This window comes from Centrocercus urophasianus, unplaced genomic scaffold (genome assembly GCF_019232065.1).
Source record: "Centrocercus urophasianus isolate 14NV4802_14NV808 unplaced genomic scaffold, USGS_Curo_1.0 seq_15, whole genome shotgun sequence".
In the NCBI taxonomy this organism is placed as follows: Eukaryota; Metazoa; Chordata; class Aves; order Galliformes; family Phasianidae; genus Centrocercus; species Centrocercus urophasianus.
The window spans coordinates 12,385,628-12,400,881 of record NW_024884697.1 but is presented as its reverse complement, the minus strand read 5'-3'; the positions used below and the strand labels follow the sequence as shown (position 1 = coordinate 12,400,881).

The following is a 15,254-nucleotide window of genomic DNA, read 5'->3' as shown; positions in this document are numbered from 1 at the left end:
GCAAACTTCTTCTGCAGGTCTGGGGAATGTGTACGCTTCATGTTTCTCCTCTTAGGAACAACAATTTTGCAGATACTGCAGGAAAGAGACATCATTGCAGCATGGTCTTGAAAGCAAGAAATCGAACTACAAGCTGGGGTTGTGTTTGCATGCATTTAGAACAGGCAGAAGAGATGGCAAGCTGCCCTGGCTTACAGGAAACAAAAGTAGGAAGAAGACTTTACCTTCCAGCTGAAGAGCGTTGTGTGTAATGCCTTGCTTGTTCTTGATGCCTGTGGCAGAAGCTAATCCTGAACTTCCTCTTTACCGCACAGTACGTTTGGGCTGCTTATATTTTGATGTTTCTTTTTAGTGTTGAGTTTCACCTTTTCAGTACGCTGTAGAGAAACCAAACATCATTTGGTCACAGTGCGTGTTGAAGTTTCATCTGACAGAGTGATCTCCATGTATGCCTGAAGACAGCTGAAGAGACACTGTGTTTGTGAGATGGTATTTCTTACAGGCATTAGGAATCAAGGCTACAACCAAGAAAACAGATGATTGCAGCCACGAGTTACTGGTTGCTTGCCATCATCTGTCACAGCCAGCAGAGGTCAAGGGCCCTACATTTATTTTCCAAATATGACTGAGTCATTTATTAGTGCTTGCAGCTTTGCTGTCCTGGTTTACAAGCTGTTCTCTGTTTGGTTTCCCACACCCTTTTGGGTTATGCAACAAGTATTTTGCTTGCAACAGTATTCTCCTATTATCTAACACGCTCTAAATGCCACCAGTTTCAGAGGTAAGCAAATCACACCAGAACTTATTTTATTTATTGCACTCTAGTTCTTAGGCTTCTGTTTTTACCAGGGAAATAACTGTTTTAGAAGAAAGGCATTGCTGTCTGCAACCAGTATCTGTTTTACTCATCCAAATCTGTCAGGACTGACAATTGGAAGCCACGCCAATTACTGGCTCCAGAAATGTTTGGAGGCGATTCATGCAGCACATTCAAGCTTTTGAACACAGTGTTTATTTCATGCAATTTTTTCTGCTGTTTTTCTCCATGAATACCTCCTGAAAGGTATGACTCCAAACGAGTGCAGGCCTCTTTTAAAACTTAATCTCCTCGGCTGAGGGCAGCTGCAGCTGGTAACTCAGTAGCAGGCCCTGGTTTCACTTTCAGCTGCAGAACGCACAGTAGATGGCATGCATGCTCTCCTGTTCTCATTTCGTAACGCATCACAAATTACATGAGCTGGATTCTCCTTTTTTTGGGTGGGCAGAGGGGTGCCTTTTTTAGTGGTTAGGGCTGACCTGCAGGAGCATGAAGATCTGTGAGCAGCTCTCCACAGAAGGGAGAAAGGAAGAATTCTGAACAACACATAACGTGCTGCCAGCTGCAGCAGTATTTGACTGGCAGGGGAGAAGGGGCAGATGGGCATTTTTCCAACTCGGAGGGTAGAAGACTGACTACAGCTGGCAGCACGGCTGCCTGCAGGCCCTGCTCCTCCTCCTGTCACTCTTCAGGACTGTTGGTAGTCTATGCAGTCCAGTGCAATGAGATAGAAAGAGGAGGCTGAAGTTATATGCTGTATTCTACAAGAGGCTCATCTCCTGCCACAGCAGCTAGTAAGTGAAAGTCTTTCAGCAAAATTCAATTGTAAATAAATAACCACACAAAAATAGAAATGATCCTTGCGGTTGTGATTAAAACTTAATTAGCAGCAGCGTTACTGTGATGAAACCAGAGGTCATTCAGATGCGTTGTCAAATCCCATTTTTCTTCACCAGCAGAAGCGCAGTTCCTCTCGGTGAGCATCGCAGAGCTCAGAGCTCACCTGGTGCAGCACGTGCTGGTGCTGTGCTATGGACCGAGGACAAGTGCCCTACACCATGTGTTAGCAGAACGTTTTTCAAGGAAATAAATGGTGCCTTCTTAACAAAGAAATGACTTTATATATATATATATATATATGTATGTTCCTATGGAGGTTTGCTTTGCTTGGTGATTCTTGGAACCGTTCCTCACAGAAGCACGCTGACTGAAGCCTGCGGTTGCTGTGCGCGCACACTGCAAGTGTCAGCTTTTCGACGTGTGTTTCGTGCTGGTTTCTGCTGCTGCCCGCTGAAGCGGAGCCGTGCCGCACCACACGCCGTTTCCCTGCCCCGAGCGCTGACTCTCCGCCCCCTCCCGGCCCCGAGGTCCGCCTCGCTTCGCCCTCCCTCCTCGGCCACCTCCGAGGTCTGCGACGGCCGTTAGGGGCGGCGCCGCGGCGGTGTGGCGGCGCGGGCTCCTAGCAACGCGCCATGGCGGCGGGCGAGAGGCAGAGCCGCGAGTACCTGGAGCGGCACGGGCTGCCCGCGCTGCTGCACCGCCTCGCCGCGCTGCTGCTGTACCACCGGCCCGGTGCGGCCCTCCGGGGGTCGGGCTGAGGGGAAACGGGGTGTCGGCGGGTTTATCGCCGCGCTCCGGAAGGAGAGGGGTTCCGTCGGGGCTGGGAAGGAGACCATCGGGGCGGGCGCGGGAGGAGCAGGAGAAGGGGCGCGGAGGGCCCGCGGCAGCCCTGGCCTCGCTCCGTTGCAGAGCGGCCGCGGCAGTTCCTGCTCCAGGCGCTGGAAGCGGTGCGAGCGGCGCGGCGCGGCGAGGCGGCGATGCCGTCCGTGCTGGACGAGGCGGATGTGGAGGCCGTGTTCAGGATGCTGGACGCCGCGGGGCGCGGCTTCGTCACGGGCAGGCAGTGCCGAGCAGGTCGGTTCCGCGGCCCCGCGTTTGCTAAAAACGTTTCAGGTCTCTGCCTGCTTACACCGTGACAGCATCGGCGTTTGTGCCGACGTGGCCGGCGCTTCGCGACGTTAAACACTATCGCTTTTTTAACGATATCCCGGTCGCGTTCTGCCTTAAATCAGTCTGCCGAAGACTTGCTCGGGAACCCCTTTCCTTTCCCTCAGCTCTTACGACGCTGGGGCTGAGCACCGCAGAGCTGCGCGTCGGGGATGAGGAGGAGATCGGGCTGGCCACGTTCAGGAATGAAATGTAAGTGCCGCCGCAGGGGTCCTGCAGGAGTTTCCTTGGAGGTTACCCCTCGCAATGCAAGACCTAGGAAGGTCGACGCTGTAGCATGGACGGGCTGCTGAGCTTTCGGGATCCCTGCAAAACAGCCCTACTCCATTTCCCCCCCACAAACCGGGCAGCATCGGGCAACCCTGCAGATCGTAGCAGCATAGAATGGCTCCTGAGTTCCAACCCCCCGGCACAGGCTGGGCCACCAACCTCCAGCTCCGGTACCAGAGCAGGCTGCCCGGCGCCACAGGGAGCAAATCGCTGCTATAGAAACAGCGCGCTCAAGCAAAGCTGACCGTAGTAACGCGGCAGGAGCAGTCACGCAGCAATGAAGCGAGCTCCAGCTTGCGCTCATTGCTAATGGTCACGGCGTGCTTCGAGGGACGTTGTTTGGTAACTTACAGCCACTGCAAGAAAACAAAGCAGTTGTCCTCACTTACCTAACCGGATGTTCTCTTCTGTCCTAGGATGAAAACGTTGCTGGAAGGCTGGACTGTGGAGTGATTTAAGAGTGGTCTGCTCTGTATATTAGAAATAGGTATTTTGCTCCATCCAGTTACTGGTGGGTCAAGACAAGTTTAAGCAGTGCATTTATTTTCCCCCCATCCATTTTAGCTGTCGACTGAGAGAACAAATGACAAAAACATGTTTGTGCTTACCAGGCACTAGAAATGCATTAATTAAGATAATAAGATTGCCTGAATAAGTAGAAATCCTGTTTACAAATCAAAAATAAGTGTTTTGGCATTTCCTCGTCCAACTGTGGCCTCACAGTGCTGGTACGAAAAACATCATCAGCTTCAGCAACTTCAAAATGTTCATGTTTGGAGAAATACAGCATTGCCAACAATCACAGCTTTTAAATAAGCTCATGAATAAAGGAAGTCCTACTCAGAAAACAGAGGCCACTTCGGGACAGAAAAAAAAAAAATTAAAAAAAAAATTGAATTTTGAAATAGTATTGATAAATAAAAATGATATATTCCTTCATTCCATGCTGAGATTCGCTGTGCACATTTTAATACAGAACACCCATTACACCAGGGATTGAGAAGTGGAAAACATCTGCGCTTAGGTGAGAGCATGCCAGCCGTCCATACTGCACATAGCTGCACGTGCATACATGCACCAGCTCTGAATTCATTATACCAGTGTGACAGCATGCCAAAGCAACAAGGCAGGCCATCCAAAAACAAGTAACACATTCATTAGTAATGAAGAACCCGTGAGCTTCTAAATGTCAAGACAAAGTAGTGCTGAAAAAGAAAGATCTGTGCAGTTAGAAGTCAGCACCATAGCATCTTAAAGGTTTTTTTTTTTTTTGAACTGTATAAACTGAATAAAAAGTAAGATTATATCAAACCAATGACACAGCTTTCTGCTTATTTTTTTTAAACAAGTGATCTAGATTAAGTTTTAACCACTTCTGAAAAAAGTCTTTATTTGCCCGTACTTGGCCAAATAGCTCTCAAATTGAGAAGAATCTCAACATCCTGTTGTGCTAATTTGTAAACTCCCAGTTCATTTAACGCTGCTGTTGCTGATGGCTGGTTTGGCTGCAATGGCGCTTCGCTTTCTGAGGCTGACTGCAGTACTTCCTTCAGAAGCAAGGCAGAACCAATATTCAGATTCAGGATAATGCAGGCCTCTTTGATGCTACATGAGGGAAAAAAAGGTACATATGGATTAATAAAAGAAGCAACCATGGGGCACTCAATTTTGTATGCCCAGCAACTAAGAAAAAAAAAGTTCACACTGACTTCTGAAAAGGCTCAGAAGTACTGAACTGGAAACTACTGCTTATAGCATGACAAACATGAGGGTGGATTATGACAGAACAAGGGGGAACGGTTTTAAACTGAGACAGAGGAGATTTAGGTGAGATATTAGGAGGAGGTTTTTCACACAGAGGGTGGTGACGCACTGGAACAGGTTGCCCAAGGAGGCTGTGGATGCCCCATCCCTGGAGGCATTCATGGCCAGGCTGGATGTGGCTCTGGGCAGCCTGGTCTGGTGGTTGGCGATCCTGCACACAGCAGGGGGGTTGAAACTGGATGAGCACTGTGGTCTTTTTCAACCCAGGCCACTCTATGATTCTATGATTCATTCTATGAAATAGCATATTTATTTTTGCTAAGTATTTGCTATTATAAATGTCAAGACTGTGCCTCCCCAAGAGGTCCCCGGTGATCCACATATTTTAAGTCTTTCTTCCCCTCTCAAACTATGAAAAGATTCCTGATATGTGAAACATGCATCTGGACACTCTTTTCTGAAATACTGACTGATGAGACTTCCTACTTACTGCTTGAAGTAGTTTTCCGGCCTCTTACAGTAGTGTGAAAACAAAGGAAAAAGGTTTCTGGTCATGTCAAACTGAAGCTGTGCTGCTCCTCCTTCATTGAAATGATTTGCCATAATTATCTGCCAACAGAAAGGGGTGCATCTTCTGTTTAGGCCAGCCACCAACCCTTACACTGTGCTGCGTGTATTTTGTGCACACCCACCTCCTGATATATGTAAGTGTCCACTTTCTCTGCGAGCATTTGCCAGAATATTTTAAACAGAGAGTGACAGAGCTGCTGTTCCAGTTGTAGCAAGCGGTCTCGTAGAGTCAACAACATTGGGCAAGCTGTGCTTGACAAAGACATTACTGCCTGCTCTGCCTGAGATGGCAAAGACAACCACCTGAAAGAAATCATCACTGACGTCATTACAGTGAAATTATTCGTATTACAAAGCTGAAGTTAAAATATCACTTAAACAAATCTTAGCTGTTCTCAGTGGTGCACAGTTTTCTCCCTTTCCACTTCAAAGCTAAAAGTAATCGCTGAGCTGTTGTATTTGTTTAATGAAGTATTTTAGGATCTCATCATCAACCAGCCAAGAACCCTTGTGATTCTGTGAAGACAGAACTGGTCACTACATGCCACTTTTAATACTACTTTGAGGAGAACAATTCTCATCTAAACTGTATTTACCCAGAATTCTTCCTTGTTTTTTTAAGGTAACGTGCCCACTTATTGCAGAAGTGCTTTAGAAAACATAACAATAAGTAGGCTTGAGGAAAGTGTAAAAAAACTCTTCAAATGCTTACTACTCTGAGCCCTTCCTATTCAGAAAGCTGAATTTCTTATTTTTCTTTTCTTGCCTTTATTTGCCCCAGTGTTTTTACCAGAAAAAAACTACTGCGATGTGAGAAGAGAATGAGCAGATAGAATCACCTCTCTTTTTTGTACAGCTTTGCAGCATCTGTGACCTCCCTGAAGACGTGGCACACTTGGCGACTCAACATATCGTGTTTCAGGCGTTCCAGGAGGTTGATCATTTCATCAAAGACAGAACTCTCCATTGAAGCCAGCTGCCCCAGCTGCAGCTGGCTGACAGCATCGCTTTCTGCACAAACCTCCAGTTCAGCCTGCTGTAGCTGCAAGAAGAACTAGAGAAAGACAATCAGATATAAGTACTACCAAAAATAATCTTATTATTTGAACTTCTCTTCTGTACTTTAGCAGGTAGGATTCTAGAAAACACTCTTCTGACACTTTGATAATCTTACAATTTTAAGATTATAAAAACAATTTCCACATGGTCCCCATGTTTGTAAAAACAAAGCACTGTGTTTCAATCCTAAGAGCGTAACCGATATGGGTTTCAAATACAACAGCAGACAGATCAAAGGAACAGATTCAAAGAAATACTAAGTAGGTGCTTTGAGACAGCAGAACACTTTAAAACAGTCAAAATCGCTTGCCCTCGCCCCATCCCATCTGCAACAATAAACTAGAATTTAGAACTTGTTTCAGAATTAATGTCTCATTAAATCATAAGTTTGCTGGTCTGACAACAGCAAGGAAATGGATTGAGTTTAACATGACAGCAGTAATGATCTCCACGTTGCCTCTAAGAACATCAAGATGTTTGTGCAGATGCAGCTACGTGACATGAAGGCTGCTCCCCCCTCAAATCATGATTTCCTAGAGCCACAGTTCCCTGTGAAGGTAAAAAGAACCTGGTGGCTGCCCGTCCCACACACAGTGCCTATTGCACATCTTCTACACGTGGCAGTTGTATGACCTCGTACCGCAGCACTCACAGAACAGCTGAGTTGTCAGCAGGCTGTTCTGTAGCAAAATAACCCACACCCCATAACCAGTTATCGATGAGTGGTGTTTCTGCACACCTGGTCTGAGCTGTAACGCAGGTACCCAAACCAAATCCATTTAAGCTAACTTAGCACAGGAGCTCAAGAAACGTGTGTATGCTACTGCTCTCCATGCACTTCAACCAGCAACACACTGGCTCAGATCTCCAAAATCTACTTGCTTGCTTTTACAATGTGGAGCACATAAAGCGACAACCTTTTTGGCTGCTCAAACCATTTCATTCCTCAGGTTCTCTCTGCATATCTCTACCAACTTTACTGTTAATAAAGCTTAAACATCAGACAGTAATCTACCAATATCTTTTTTATTCAACCTGAATTCATATCTAGTTATATTTTTCCATAATTAATTGTTCTGAATACATTTAAATAATGCTGAAAATAAAATGTTTTATTATGACACAAACAAAACTACTCAACATTTTAAATAATTACTTACTACATTGTCAGCCCAGTCTGCCAGCACAGTTGCTATGTAGTTAACAGCATTGAGGATCGCACAGTATCGGAAGCCTAAAGAATCTCTACTCTCTTCCTTCATTACTTGAGTTAATCGTATCCTAAAATCATCAACCAACTCCTTCTGTAGCCCCAGGAACTGCAGTTTTCTGGAAGCCGTTGGAAGATTCTTATACCTGTCTGGGAATTCATACGTTTTATATTTTCCAACACTGAAAAGTTTTGAACAAGAGACATTACTGGCAGTTTATCCTCACTACTGTAATGGCATCATACAGCAGTTCAAAACACCTGACTCACAACAGCATCAAGGAGCACACACCACAACCTCCTTGGGCAACCCGTGCCAGCGCACCGTCACTCTCTGCATGAAAAACTTCCTCCTGATATCTCACTAAACCTCCCGTCTCAGTTTAAAACCACCCCCCTTGTCCTATCACTATCCACCCTCATGAACAGTCCTTCCCCCTCCTGTTTATGTGCTCCCTTCAAGTACTGCAAGGCTGCACTGAGGTCTCCTGGGAGCCTTTTGTTTTCCAAGCTAAACAAGCCCAGTTCTCTCAACCTTTCCTCATAGGAGAGGTGCTCCAGCCCTCTGATCACCTTAGTATCTCTACTATTAACGAGTTTCAGTATTTTTTAAGTGTTACTTTCTAAATATCTCAATGGCTCAAGATTATTTGCCCTGAAATTTGTGTCCAAAACACAAGATGAACAGGAACATTTTTTATTAAGTTAAATATCACAACTTTGCAACAATTTTATTTGGTGATTGTTGTTGACACAATTAACCTTCAACAAAGGAATCTATTAGCTGCCATTTTTCTGTTACTCGTTATAAACAAGAGGAATGTCCATAGGTTAGCAGTTACCTGTTATAACTAACAACAGAGTCATAAAAGTTTCCGCACAGTCTGGCACTTTCATTTCATCCACATCACTGATATCTTTGTACTGCGATACCCACGCAGCCTCTGATGAAAGCATAGAGTCCATTTTCTGAAGAGCAACTGAGATGCAAAAGAATTGTAAATGTTATTAGTACTTAATAATTAAAAAAAAAAATCTCAATTATCTAAAACCCAAAATATCATCAATACAAAAATGCTTATCTCCAGTAAGTTGAATTCTATCTTTTCACGTACAGAAAAATTCCTGATGACTGGTTTTATACAGAAGCAGCTCCAATAACAGTATTGCAGACACAGATGTAACAACATCAGGGTTAATTGTGGTTTTTGTTTTAAATAGTTGACTGGTTCCTTTCCAGTATACTTCCTCTCCATTTCCTCAAAAATTAATACCTTCCCTTCATTTCAATTTCAAGGCTGTCTTTGCACAAATAAATATGTAACACTGTCTAAAAATAAACATACTAGATCCCATACAGCTTAGTCTTATAAACTTCAGGAGCACTACTGCAGCCAAACCAATTTTTAGTCAAAACCACCACAGAATACTGAAGTATCACAGAATGGTTGTGGTTGGCAGGGACCTGGGTCTGTATGGCCAAACTCCTGCTTAAGGAGGGGCACCTATGTAACAGGGTGACCAAGGCCATGTCCAGGCAGCTTCTGAAGATCTCCAAGGAGGAGACTCCACAGCCTGTGCCAGTGCTCAGCCACCCACACATCACAGAAGTTCTTCCTGATGCTCAGATGGAACCTCCTGTCTTCCAGTTTGTGCCCACTGCCTCTTGTCCTGGCACTGAACATCACTAAGAGTCTGGCTCCGTCCTCTGTGCACCTTCCCTTCAGGTACAGAATCATAGAATCACTGAATGGCTTGTGTTGGAATGCATCTTAAAGCCCACCAGCCCCAACCCCTGCCCTGGGCTGGCTGCCCCCCACCAGCTCAGGCTGCCCAGGGCCCCATCCAACCCGGCCCTGAGCGCCTGCAGGGATGGGGTACCACAGCTCTATGGCAGCTGTGCCAGGGCCTCATCAGTAAAGAATTTCTTTTAACATTTAATCTAAATTTCCTGTTTTTTAGTATAAAACCATTCCTCTTTGTTGTACCACTATCAGCAAACTAACAAAGTCTGTGTCTCTTCTGTTAATAAGCTCCCTTTAACCACCAGAAGGCCACAACAGGGTCTTCCCAGAGCCTTCTCTTCGCCAGGCTGACAAATTCCAGCTGCCTCATCCTCTTCTCATACGAGAGGTGTCACAGCCCTCTGGCCATCTTCATGGCCCTCTGGTTCTGCTTCAACAGCCCCACACCATTCTTGTGCTGGGGGCCCCAGGCCTGGGAGCAGAACTCCGCATGGGGCACACAAGGGCAGAGTAGAGGGGAAAGGCACAGAGATGAGATCTCCTGGAGCCCACCGTTCTCCAGGCTGAACAGCCCCAGCTCTCAGCCTATCCTCACAATGGAGGCACTTGTCCATTCAGCATCTTGGTGGCCCTATGCTGGACTCTTTCCACTGTGTCCATGTTAGCCTTCAGGACAGCAAGAGCACAACTATTGGCTCATGTTCAACTTAGTGTCCATCACGACTTCTACACCCCTTTCTGCAGAGCAGCTTTCCAGCAGGATGGCCCCCACTATGTCCTTGTGCTGGCAGTTGTTTCTTACCATATGCAGGATTTTGCACTTCATCATGTTGGTCTTCACAAGATTCCTGCCAGCCCACCTCTCCAGCCTGTCCAGAGCCCTCTGGATAGCAGTGCAGCCCTCTGGTGTATCAGCCTCTTCCCCTAGTTCTGTCACCTGCAAATTTACCTGGGGTACACTCTACCTCACCGCCCAGATCAATACAGAAAACGTTAAACAGGACTGAGCCCAGTATTGACCCCTGGGCATTCTACTCACTGCTGACCTCAAGAATGTGTCTTTTGTAGTAGCCCCATTCAAGTGGCTGATCCTACTGGAGAAGTATATATTGCCCAATCAGAATGAAGACATACACAGACCAACAAAATTCCTTTTAAGTCTTACATTTCTTTTCCACTGTTAGCCATCTCTGGAAGCAGGACTCTTCTGAGAGAATATGCATGCAACTGGGAAAGCTGCTGAGATAACCATGAACACTGTATAGCTCTCTCTCAAACAGAAGTACCTCGTCCACAAGGTGACAGAAAAGAGTGTCATCATATAACAGGAATGGAATATCAGCAGCCAGCTTCTCCAAAATCAGCATTACAAGAGCACGAGAGAATTCAAGCTTTTAAAAGAAAAAGGAAGTGAATAAAATATCAGAGAGAGGTATGTATAAACATGTGCAAATGTATTTGACTTTTCAAACTGTTACTGGACTGTGTTAAGTCTCACTGCACACTAAGTAAAATCAGCAGACGAGTGCCTGCACTGTGCAGGTATCTCTACACACACAGCACCACTGAAGCGCTTACCCCAGCGTTCACTGCCGATCCCGCCTTGTCCAGTATTGGCTGGATTTTGTCATCAAGGAACTTTGCGTGATTTCCAATCCACATAAGCACTTGTGTTAAATACCACTCAGGCTTATTTGAAAAATAAAATAAAATGAATAAGCTCGCTAATATACACAACATTATACAAAATGCTCTGTAGTAGCAACTGTCAGAGTGCAAACAAGCTTAGATTTGCCCAAGACTGTCAACACAAACACACAGACTTGTACACCTAAACTCTTACAAAATGGTTCTCAAACCCTGCTGCAGAAGCATTACAGCAGTGCTAACGCTTTGCTTGTAAGAAATCTGCTTAAGTGACATTTCTTGGATAAAAAGACTCAGCTTTTGTAGATAACTCATACAAAAAGCAAGTCAATTTTCCAACAAGCAATCTGGACATAAGTCAAACAAAATTATACCCACTATATCCCAGCAGCTGAATCCAGTATTTACAGTTACATGAATGTAACTGAGCACAACACAAAGCCACAGCCTTAAACAATCTTTGAGTTCAAGCAATTTTCAACATTGCAAAATGATTTGCAAGGATGAAGATGAAATTAATCCATGCTTCTGAAATAATGCAAGTGAATTAAAGGTTGCAGTAATTATTCAAAAAGATTTAGGCAAGAGAAAAATATTGCCTAGCCCAGAAAAGATGTTAATCCTCCCAAAGGTCTCCAAGCACTCACCTATCCACACTACAGTAGATGCAAGTACCACATATTTCAAGAAACTGAATTTCCAGAACAAAAGTGTTGAAGCTATATAATGCTGCTAAAAATAGTAGCAATAAAATTAACCTGTTTTCTTCCATACCTTGCTTAAAACATTGGTTGGTTTATTTCCAGTGAAATGATACCGGAATCTTTTCTGAAGAGGATTGAGCATGATCTGTATTGGAAGGATAACAGGCGGCGCTGGGGGTAAGGCGTACTTTTCTGGCAGTTGTTTAGGTTTGGTTAACAGTTCATCTCTAAGTTTGACAGTTAAGGACAAATACAAGCATTGAGTTGCTCCAAAAGCATGACTTAAACTGTTCACAAAAACAAGCAATGTTTTAGCTCTACCTCATTGACTGTATTGTACCTCATTGGCAGCATTACACAAACTATAAAATTCCTCAAATTTGTACAATACTCAAAAGTTTCAGTTTTATAAACTATTTAACATACCTGGCTGCTAAGAATTATTTATTCTATGACAGTACAAGTCACCGAAGTCAGTATGATTTAGGAAATCAGTATCACGAAACAAAATCCCATCATCATTCCCAAACCTGTATCCAAGAGACATGTGTATTCATGTTTCTTAAAGGAGCATCAAAGATTCATGAAAATAATACATGCAGTATGTGATTTCCCTCCTTGAAGCAAGTGATTTAAGTGGCCTAATGTAACTGACCAGAATTGTTCCCAGCACCACACTGCGTAAAATGACCACATTCATTCCTATTCCAGTACTGTGCTGGGGTTTTGTTTGTTCAAACCACCTTGGGGGGGAAAAAAACAAAACAAAACAGCCAAACAAAAAAACCTCGAGTTTTATTTCTGCTTGATTTTACCCTCAAACGAAAGGAAGAGGATGAGCAGCATCTTCTGATTTACCCCTCAAAGGCAGATCAGAGTCAGAGAAGAGAATCACGAAGGTTAAAAGATTTCCAAGATCATTCAGTCCAACCATCCACCTACCAATATTTTTTTTAGTACAACATCTAAATGTTTCTTGAACATCTCCAGGGATGGTCACTCCACCACCTCCCTGGACAGCCCATTCCAGTGCCTGACCACTCTTTCAGAGAAGTTCCTAATATCCAATTCGAATCTCCCCCGGCACAACTGGAGGCAATTCCCTTGTCCCATCACGCAATCACAGAAGGAGATCCTACTGCTACTCAATGAAAATTGTTCTGTTTTTTATAATTCCCTTGTGACACACACATATATTTTCAACTCTCTCTCCCTTCTGGGATGGGACATATTAAAGTGATTAACACTTTTTTGAATTCTAGCTCTGTTCACTTATTATCTCCTATATGAAAAACTACATTCTAATGTTAACAAAAGTAACAAATTCAAATTGTCTTTTTTCTTTAGTGAGAACAGTTTTACTGCTTTCCACGAGAATGTGCACCTTTGACATTTATTACCCTGACAATACATTAATTTTTAAAGGATACGATGTTTGCAATTTCAGAAGCTGACAGAACAACATCTCTAAATTGTTGTAAACATCAGAAGCATTGGCTGGTGCAGTAAGGCCAAATGCTTGAGACTGCGGCGGCCCCACAAATGGCCAACGAAGCTGGGTCAGCACTTCTTCAAAGTCACTGCAACACAAAACACACACTTTACCACAAAGCCACAGCACAACATGAGATGAGGGAGTGATGAGGCATCCCGTACCTTGACAACTTGTCCTTAAGAATTTTATGCCAAAATTTAACAGTGGATCTCACAAACGAAAGAAGATGAGAACAAGATGACTCCTGAAGTTTAATATCCAGTTCTGCCATAGATGCTAGAGTACTGGCTGCCTCTGGAACATTGTTGGTCATCAGGTACTGCTGAATGTTATCACTATAAAATACAAGAAGAGCTGAGACAAAAATTCACTAAAGACAACACAAAAGAATCAACTGCATACTGAGAAGTTGACACAAAGCTTGCTCAATCTAAAATATTTTAATGAGACAAACGAGGTTACCACCCCATCACATACATGTAGTACTCAGCAAGGATTCCTGTACAAAGCTCTTTGTGTGAAATTCCTTAAGTGGCTGAGAGTCTGTCACAGAGACCTGCAGGCAGAACTGCTGAAAGAAACACACGAGGCCCAAAGTTCTTTGAAGCACTGCTCTTTAAGTAACTTGATCAAAGAACTGTTTTTTCTCTTGCCTCCCAGGAGGAAAACTGGAAACAAGTTTCAGACCACAGCCGACCTGTCACATTTTTGTAGCTTAGAACAAGTTGTTTCATAACTTAAGTCTCTCTATACAAGATTTGATCCAAATTTCAAATTTCAATTTCTGACATTCTTTACGAGCATTACACAAAATTTTCCACCAAAAGAAGCTACAAATCGCATGAACTAAGATGGCACTGCTCATTCCCATTAAGATAGAATCAGTGTACCAGAATGAAAACTCAGAATTACAAAGCCCGAAGTGTAACACTTCTGCTCAAGATATTCAAGTGTATTTTAGTTCTTTCACTGTAGTTCACAATGGGTGAAAAAGTTCGATGCACACAGCACCATAGAGAGTTACTGCTCTCTTCCTTAAACCAGAGCAGTAATTTCCAGCTCTCACTGGAGAACACGTTAACAGTTTACGTGATCAGATGACAACTTGCTGTCCTCGTTATTTCTTAAATTTGTTTATTTACCACTGAATCTTTGAAAAAGCTGTGTGATATCACTAGTAAGAATTCTCCGTAAGTATATCAGCTTTACCTGAGCTCTTCTATTCGGGAAATCCATTTAAGATAGGACAGGTGACGCTCAATCTCCTCTACCTGGCTGATCAGCACACCCAGATCCTCCATCCACGGCTCAGCTTTCTCTAAGTGGCTGCTGATGGAATCAGACAGGAGAGTTTCTTCCTCTAAAAGCCGATTCAGACTTTTTTTAGAGTCCTCTGCATTCTTTAAGGCATTCTGAATTCTTTTAGGAACTTCGGATGAAACTGTAAGCACCTGCGTTTACAGACAAGCATTAAGGCTCACACAGGAACACCGCACAGAGAAGTAGTAAAGATACTCACCTGTTCTTCCAACTGCTTTTTGTTTTCAGACAGCTTTTCAATGAGGCTGCCCAGCTTCTTCAGAGAATCATAGTCATTCCCAACTTCTCTTTCCACAAATTCCGAAACGTAATACGGGATATCGCAGCAATCTGGATCTCTGAAGACTTCTTTTTTCATCACATTAACGGCTGCCATGCCTTCTTTCTCTGCAACGTTATTTACGTAATTTTTACTTGGTCACCACTAAGGCAGCACTACCAACTACTGACCCACCGAGGACACAGAGCTGCGGGAAACACAACCTGAACGTTAAATGCGGCCTTTAATAGCAATACCGGCTTCAGTGAGGCGGGGCGGGGCGGGACAGGACAGGACAGGAGAGGACAGGACAGGACAGGAGAGGACAGGAGAGGACAGGACAGGACAGGACAGGACAGGAGAGGAGAGGACAGGACAGGACAGCGC

General features: G+C 44.1%; 2 protein-coding genes across 4 annotated transcripts; one reads left to right on the top strand and one right to left on the bottom strand.

Annotated features, from left to right (window-relative positions):
- Window positions 1-2,289: 2,289 nt before the first annotated feature.
- On the top strand, window positions 2,290-4,374 carry EFCAB10 (EF-hand calcium binding domain 10). The gene is made up of 3 exons (XM_042816168.1): window positions 2,290-2,389; window positions 2,567-2,731; window positions 2,932-4,374. The coding sequence occupies exons 1-3, from the start codon at window positions 2,290-2,292 to the stop codon at window positions 3,018-3,020; spliced, it is 354 nt and encodes a 117-aa protein (XP_042672102.1). The 3' UTR covers window positions 3,021-4,374.
- RINT1 (RAD50 interactor 1) lies at window positions 3,617-15,180 on the bottom strand. 3 transcript variants are annotated; one of them, XM_042816165.1, is made up of 14 exons: window positions 15,092-15,180; window positions 14,808-14,995; window positions 14,498-14,739; window positions 13,450-13,623; window positions 13,224-13,373; window positions 11,864-12,020; window positions 11,021-11,131; window positions 10,608-10,833; window positions 8,540-8,677; window positions 7,648-7,847; window positions 6,268-6,482; window positions 5,551-5,731; window positions 5,349-5,467; window positions 3,617-4,699 (listed from the first exon to the last, which is right to left on the bottom strand). In XM_042816165.1, the coding sequence occupies exons 2-14, from the start codon at window positions 14,982-14,984 to the stop codon at window positions 4,483-4,485; spliced, it is 2,307 nt and encodes a 768-aa protein (XP_042672099.1). In that variant the 5' UTR covers window positions 14,985-14,995; window positions 15,092-15,180; the 3' UTR covers window positions 3,617-4,482. The 3 variants fall into 3 exon arrangements, with proteins under 3 accessions (XP_042672099.1, XP_042672100.1, XP_042672101.1); XM_042816166.1 differs by lacking the exon at window positions 15,092-15,180 and having other exon boundaries at window positions 14,498-14,729; window positions 14,808-14,899; XM_042816167.1 differs by lacking the exons at window positions 14,808-14,995; window positions 15,092-15,180 and having other exon boundaries at window positions 14,560-14,646.
- Window positions 15,181-15,254: the final 74 nt, after the last annotated feature.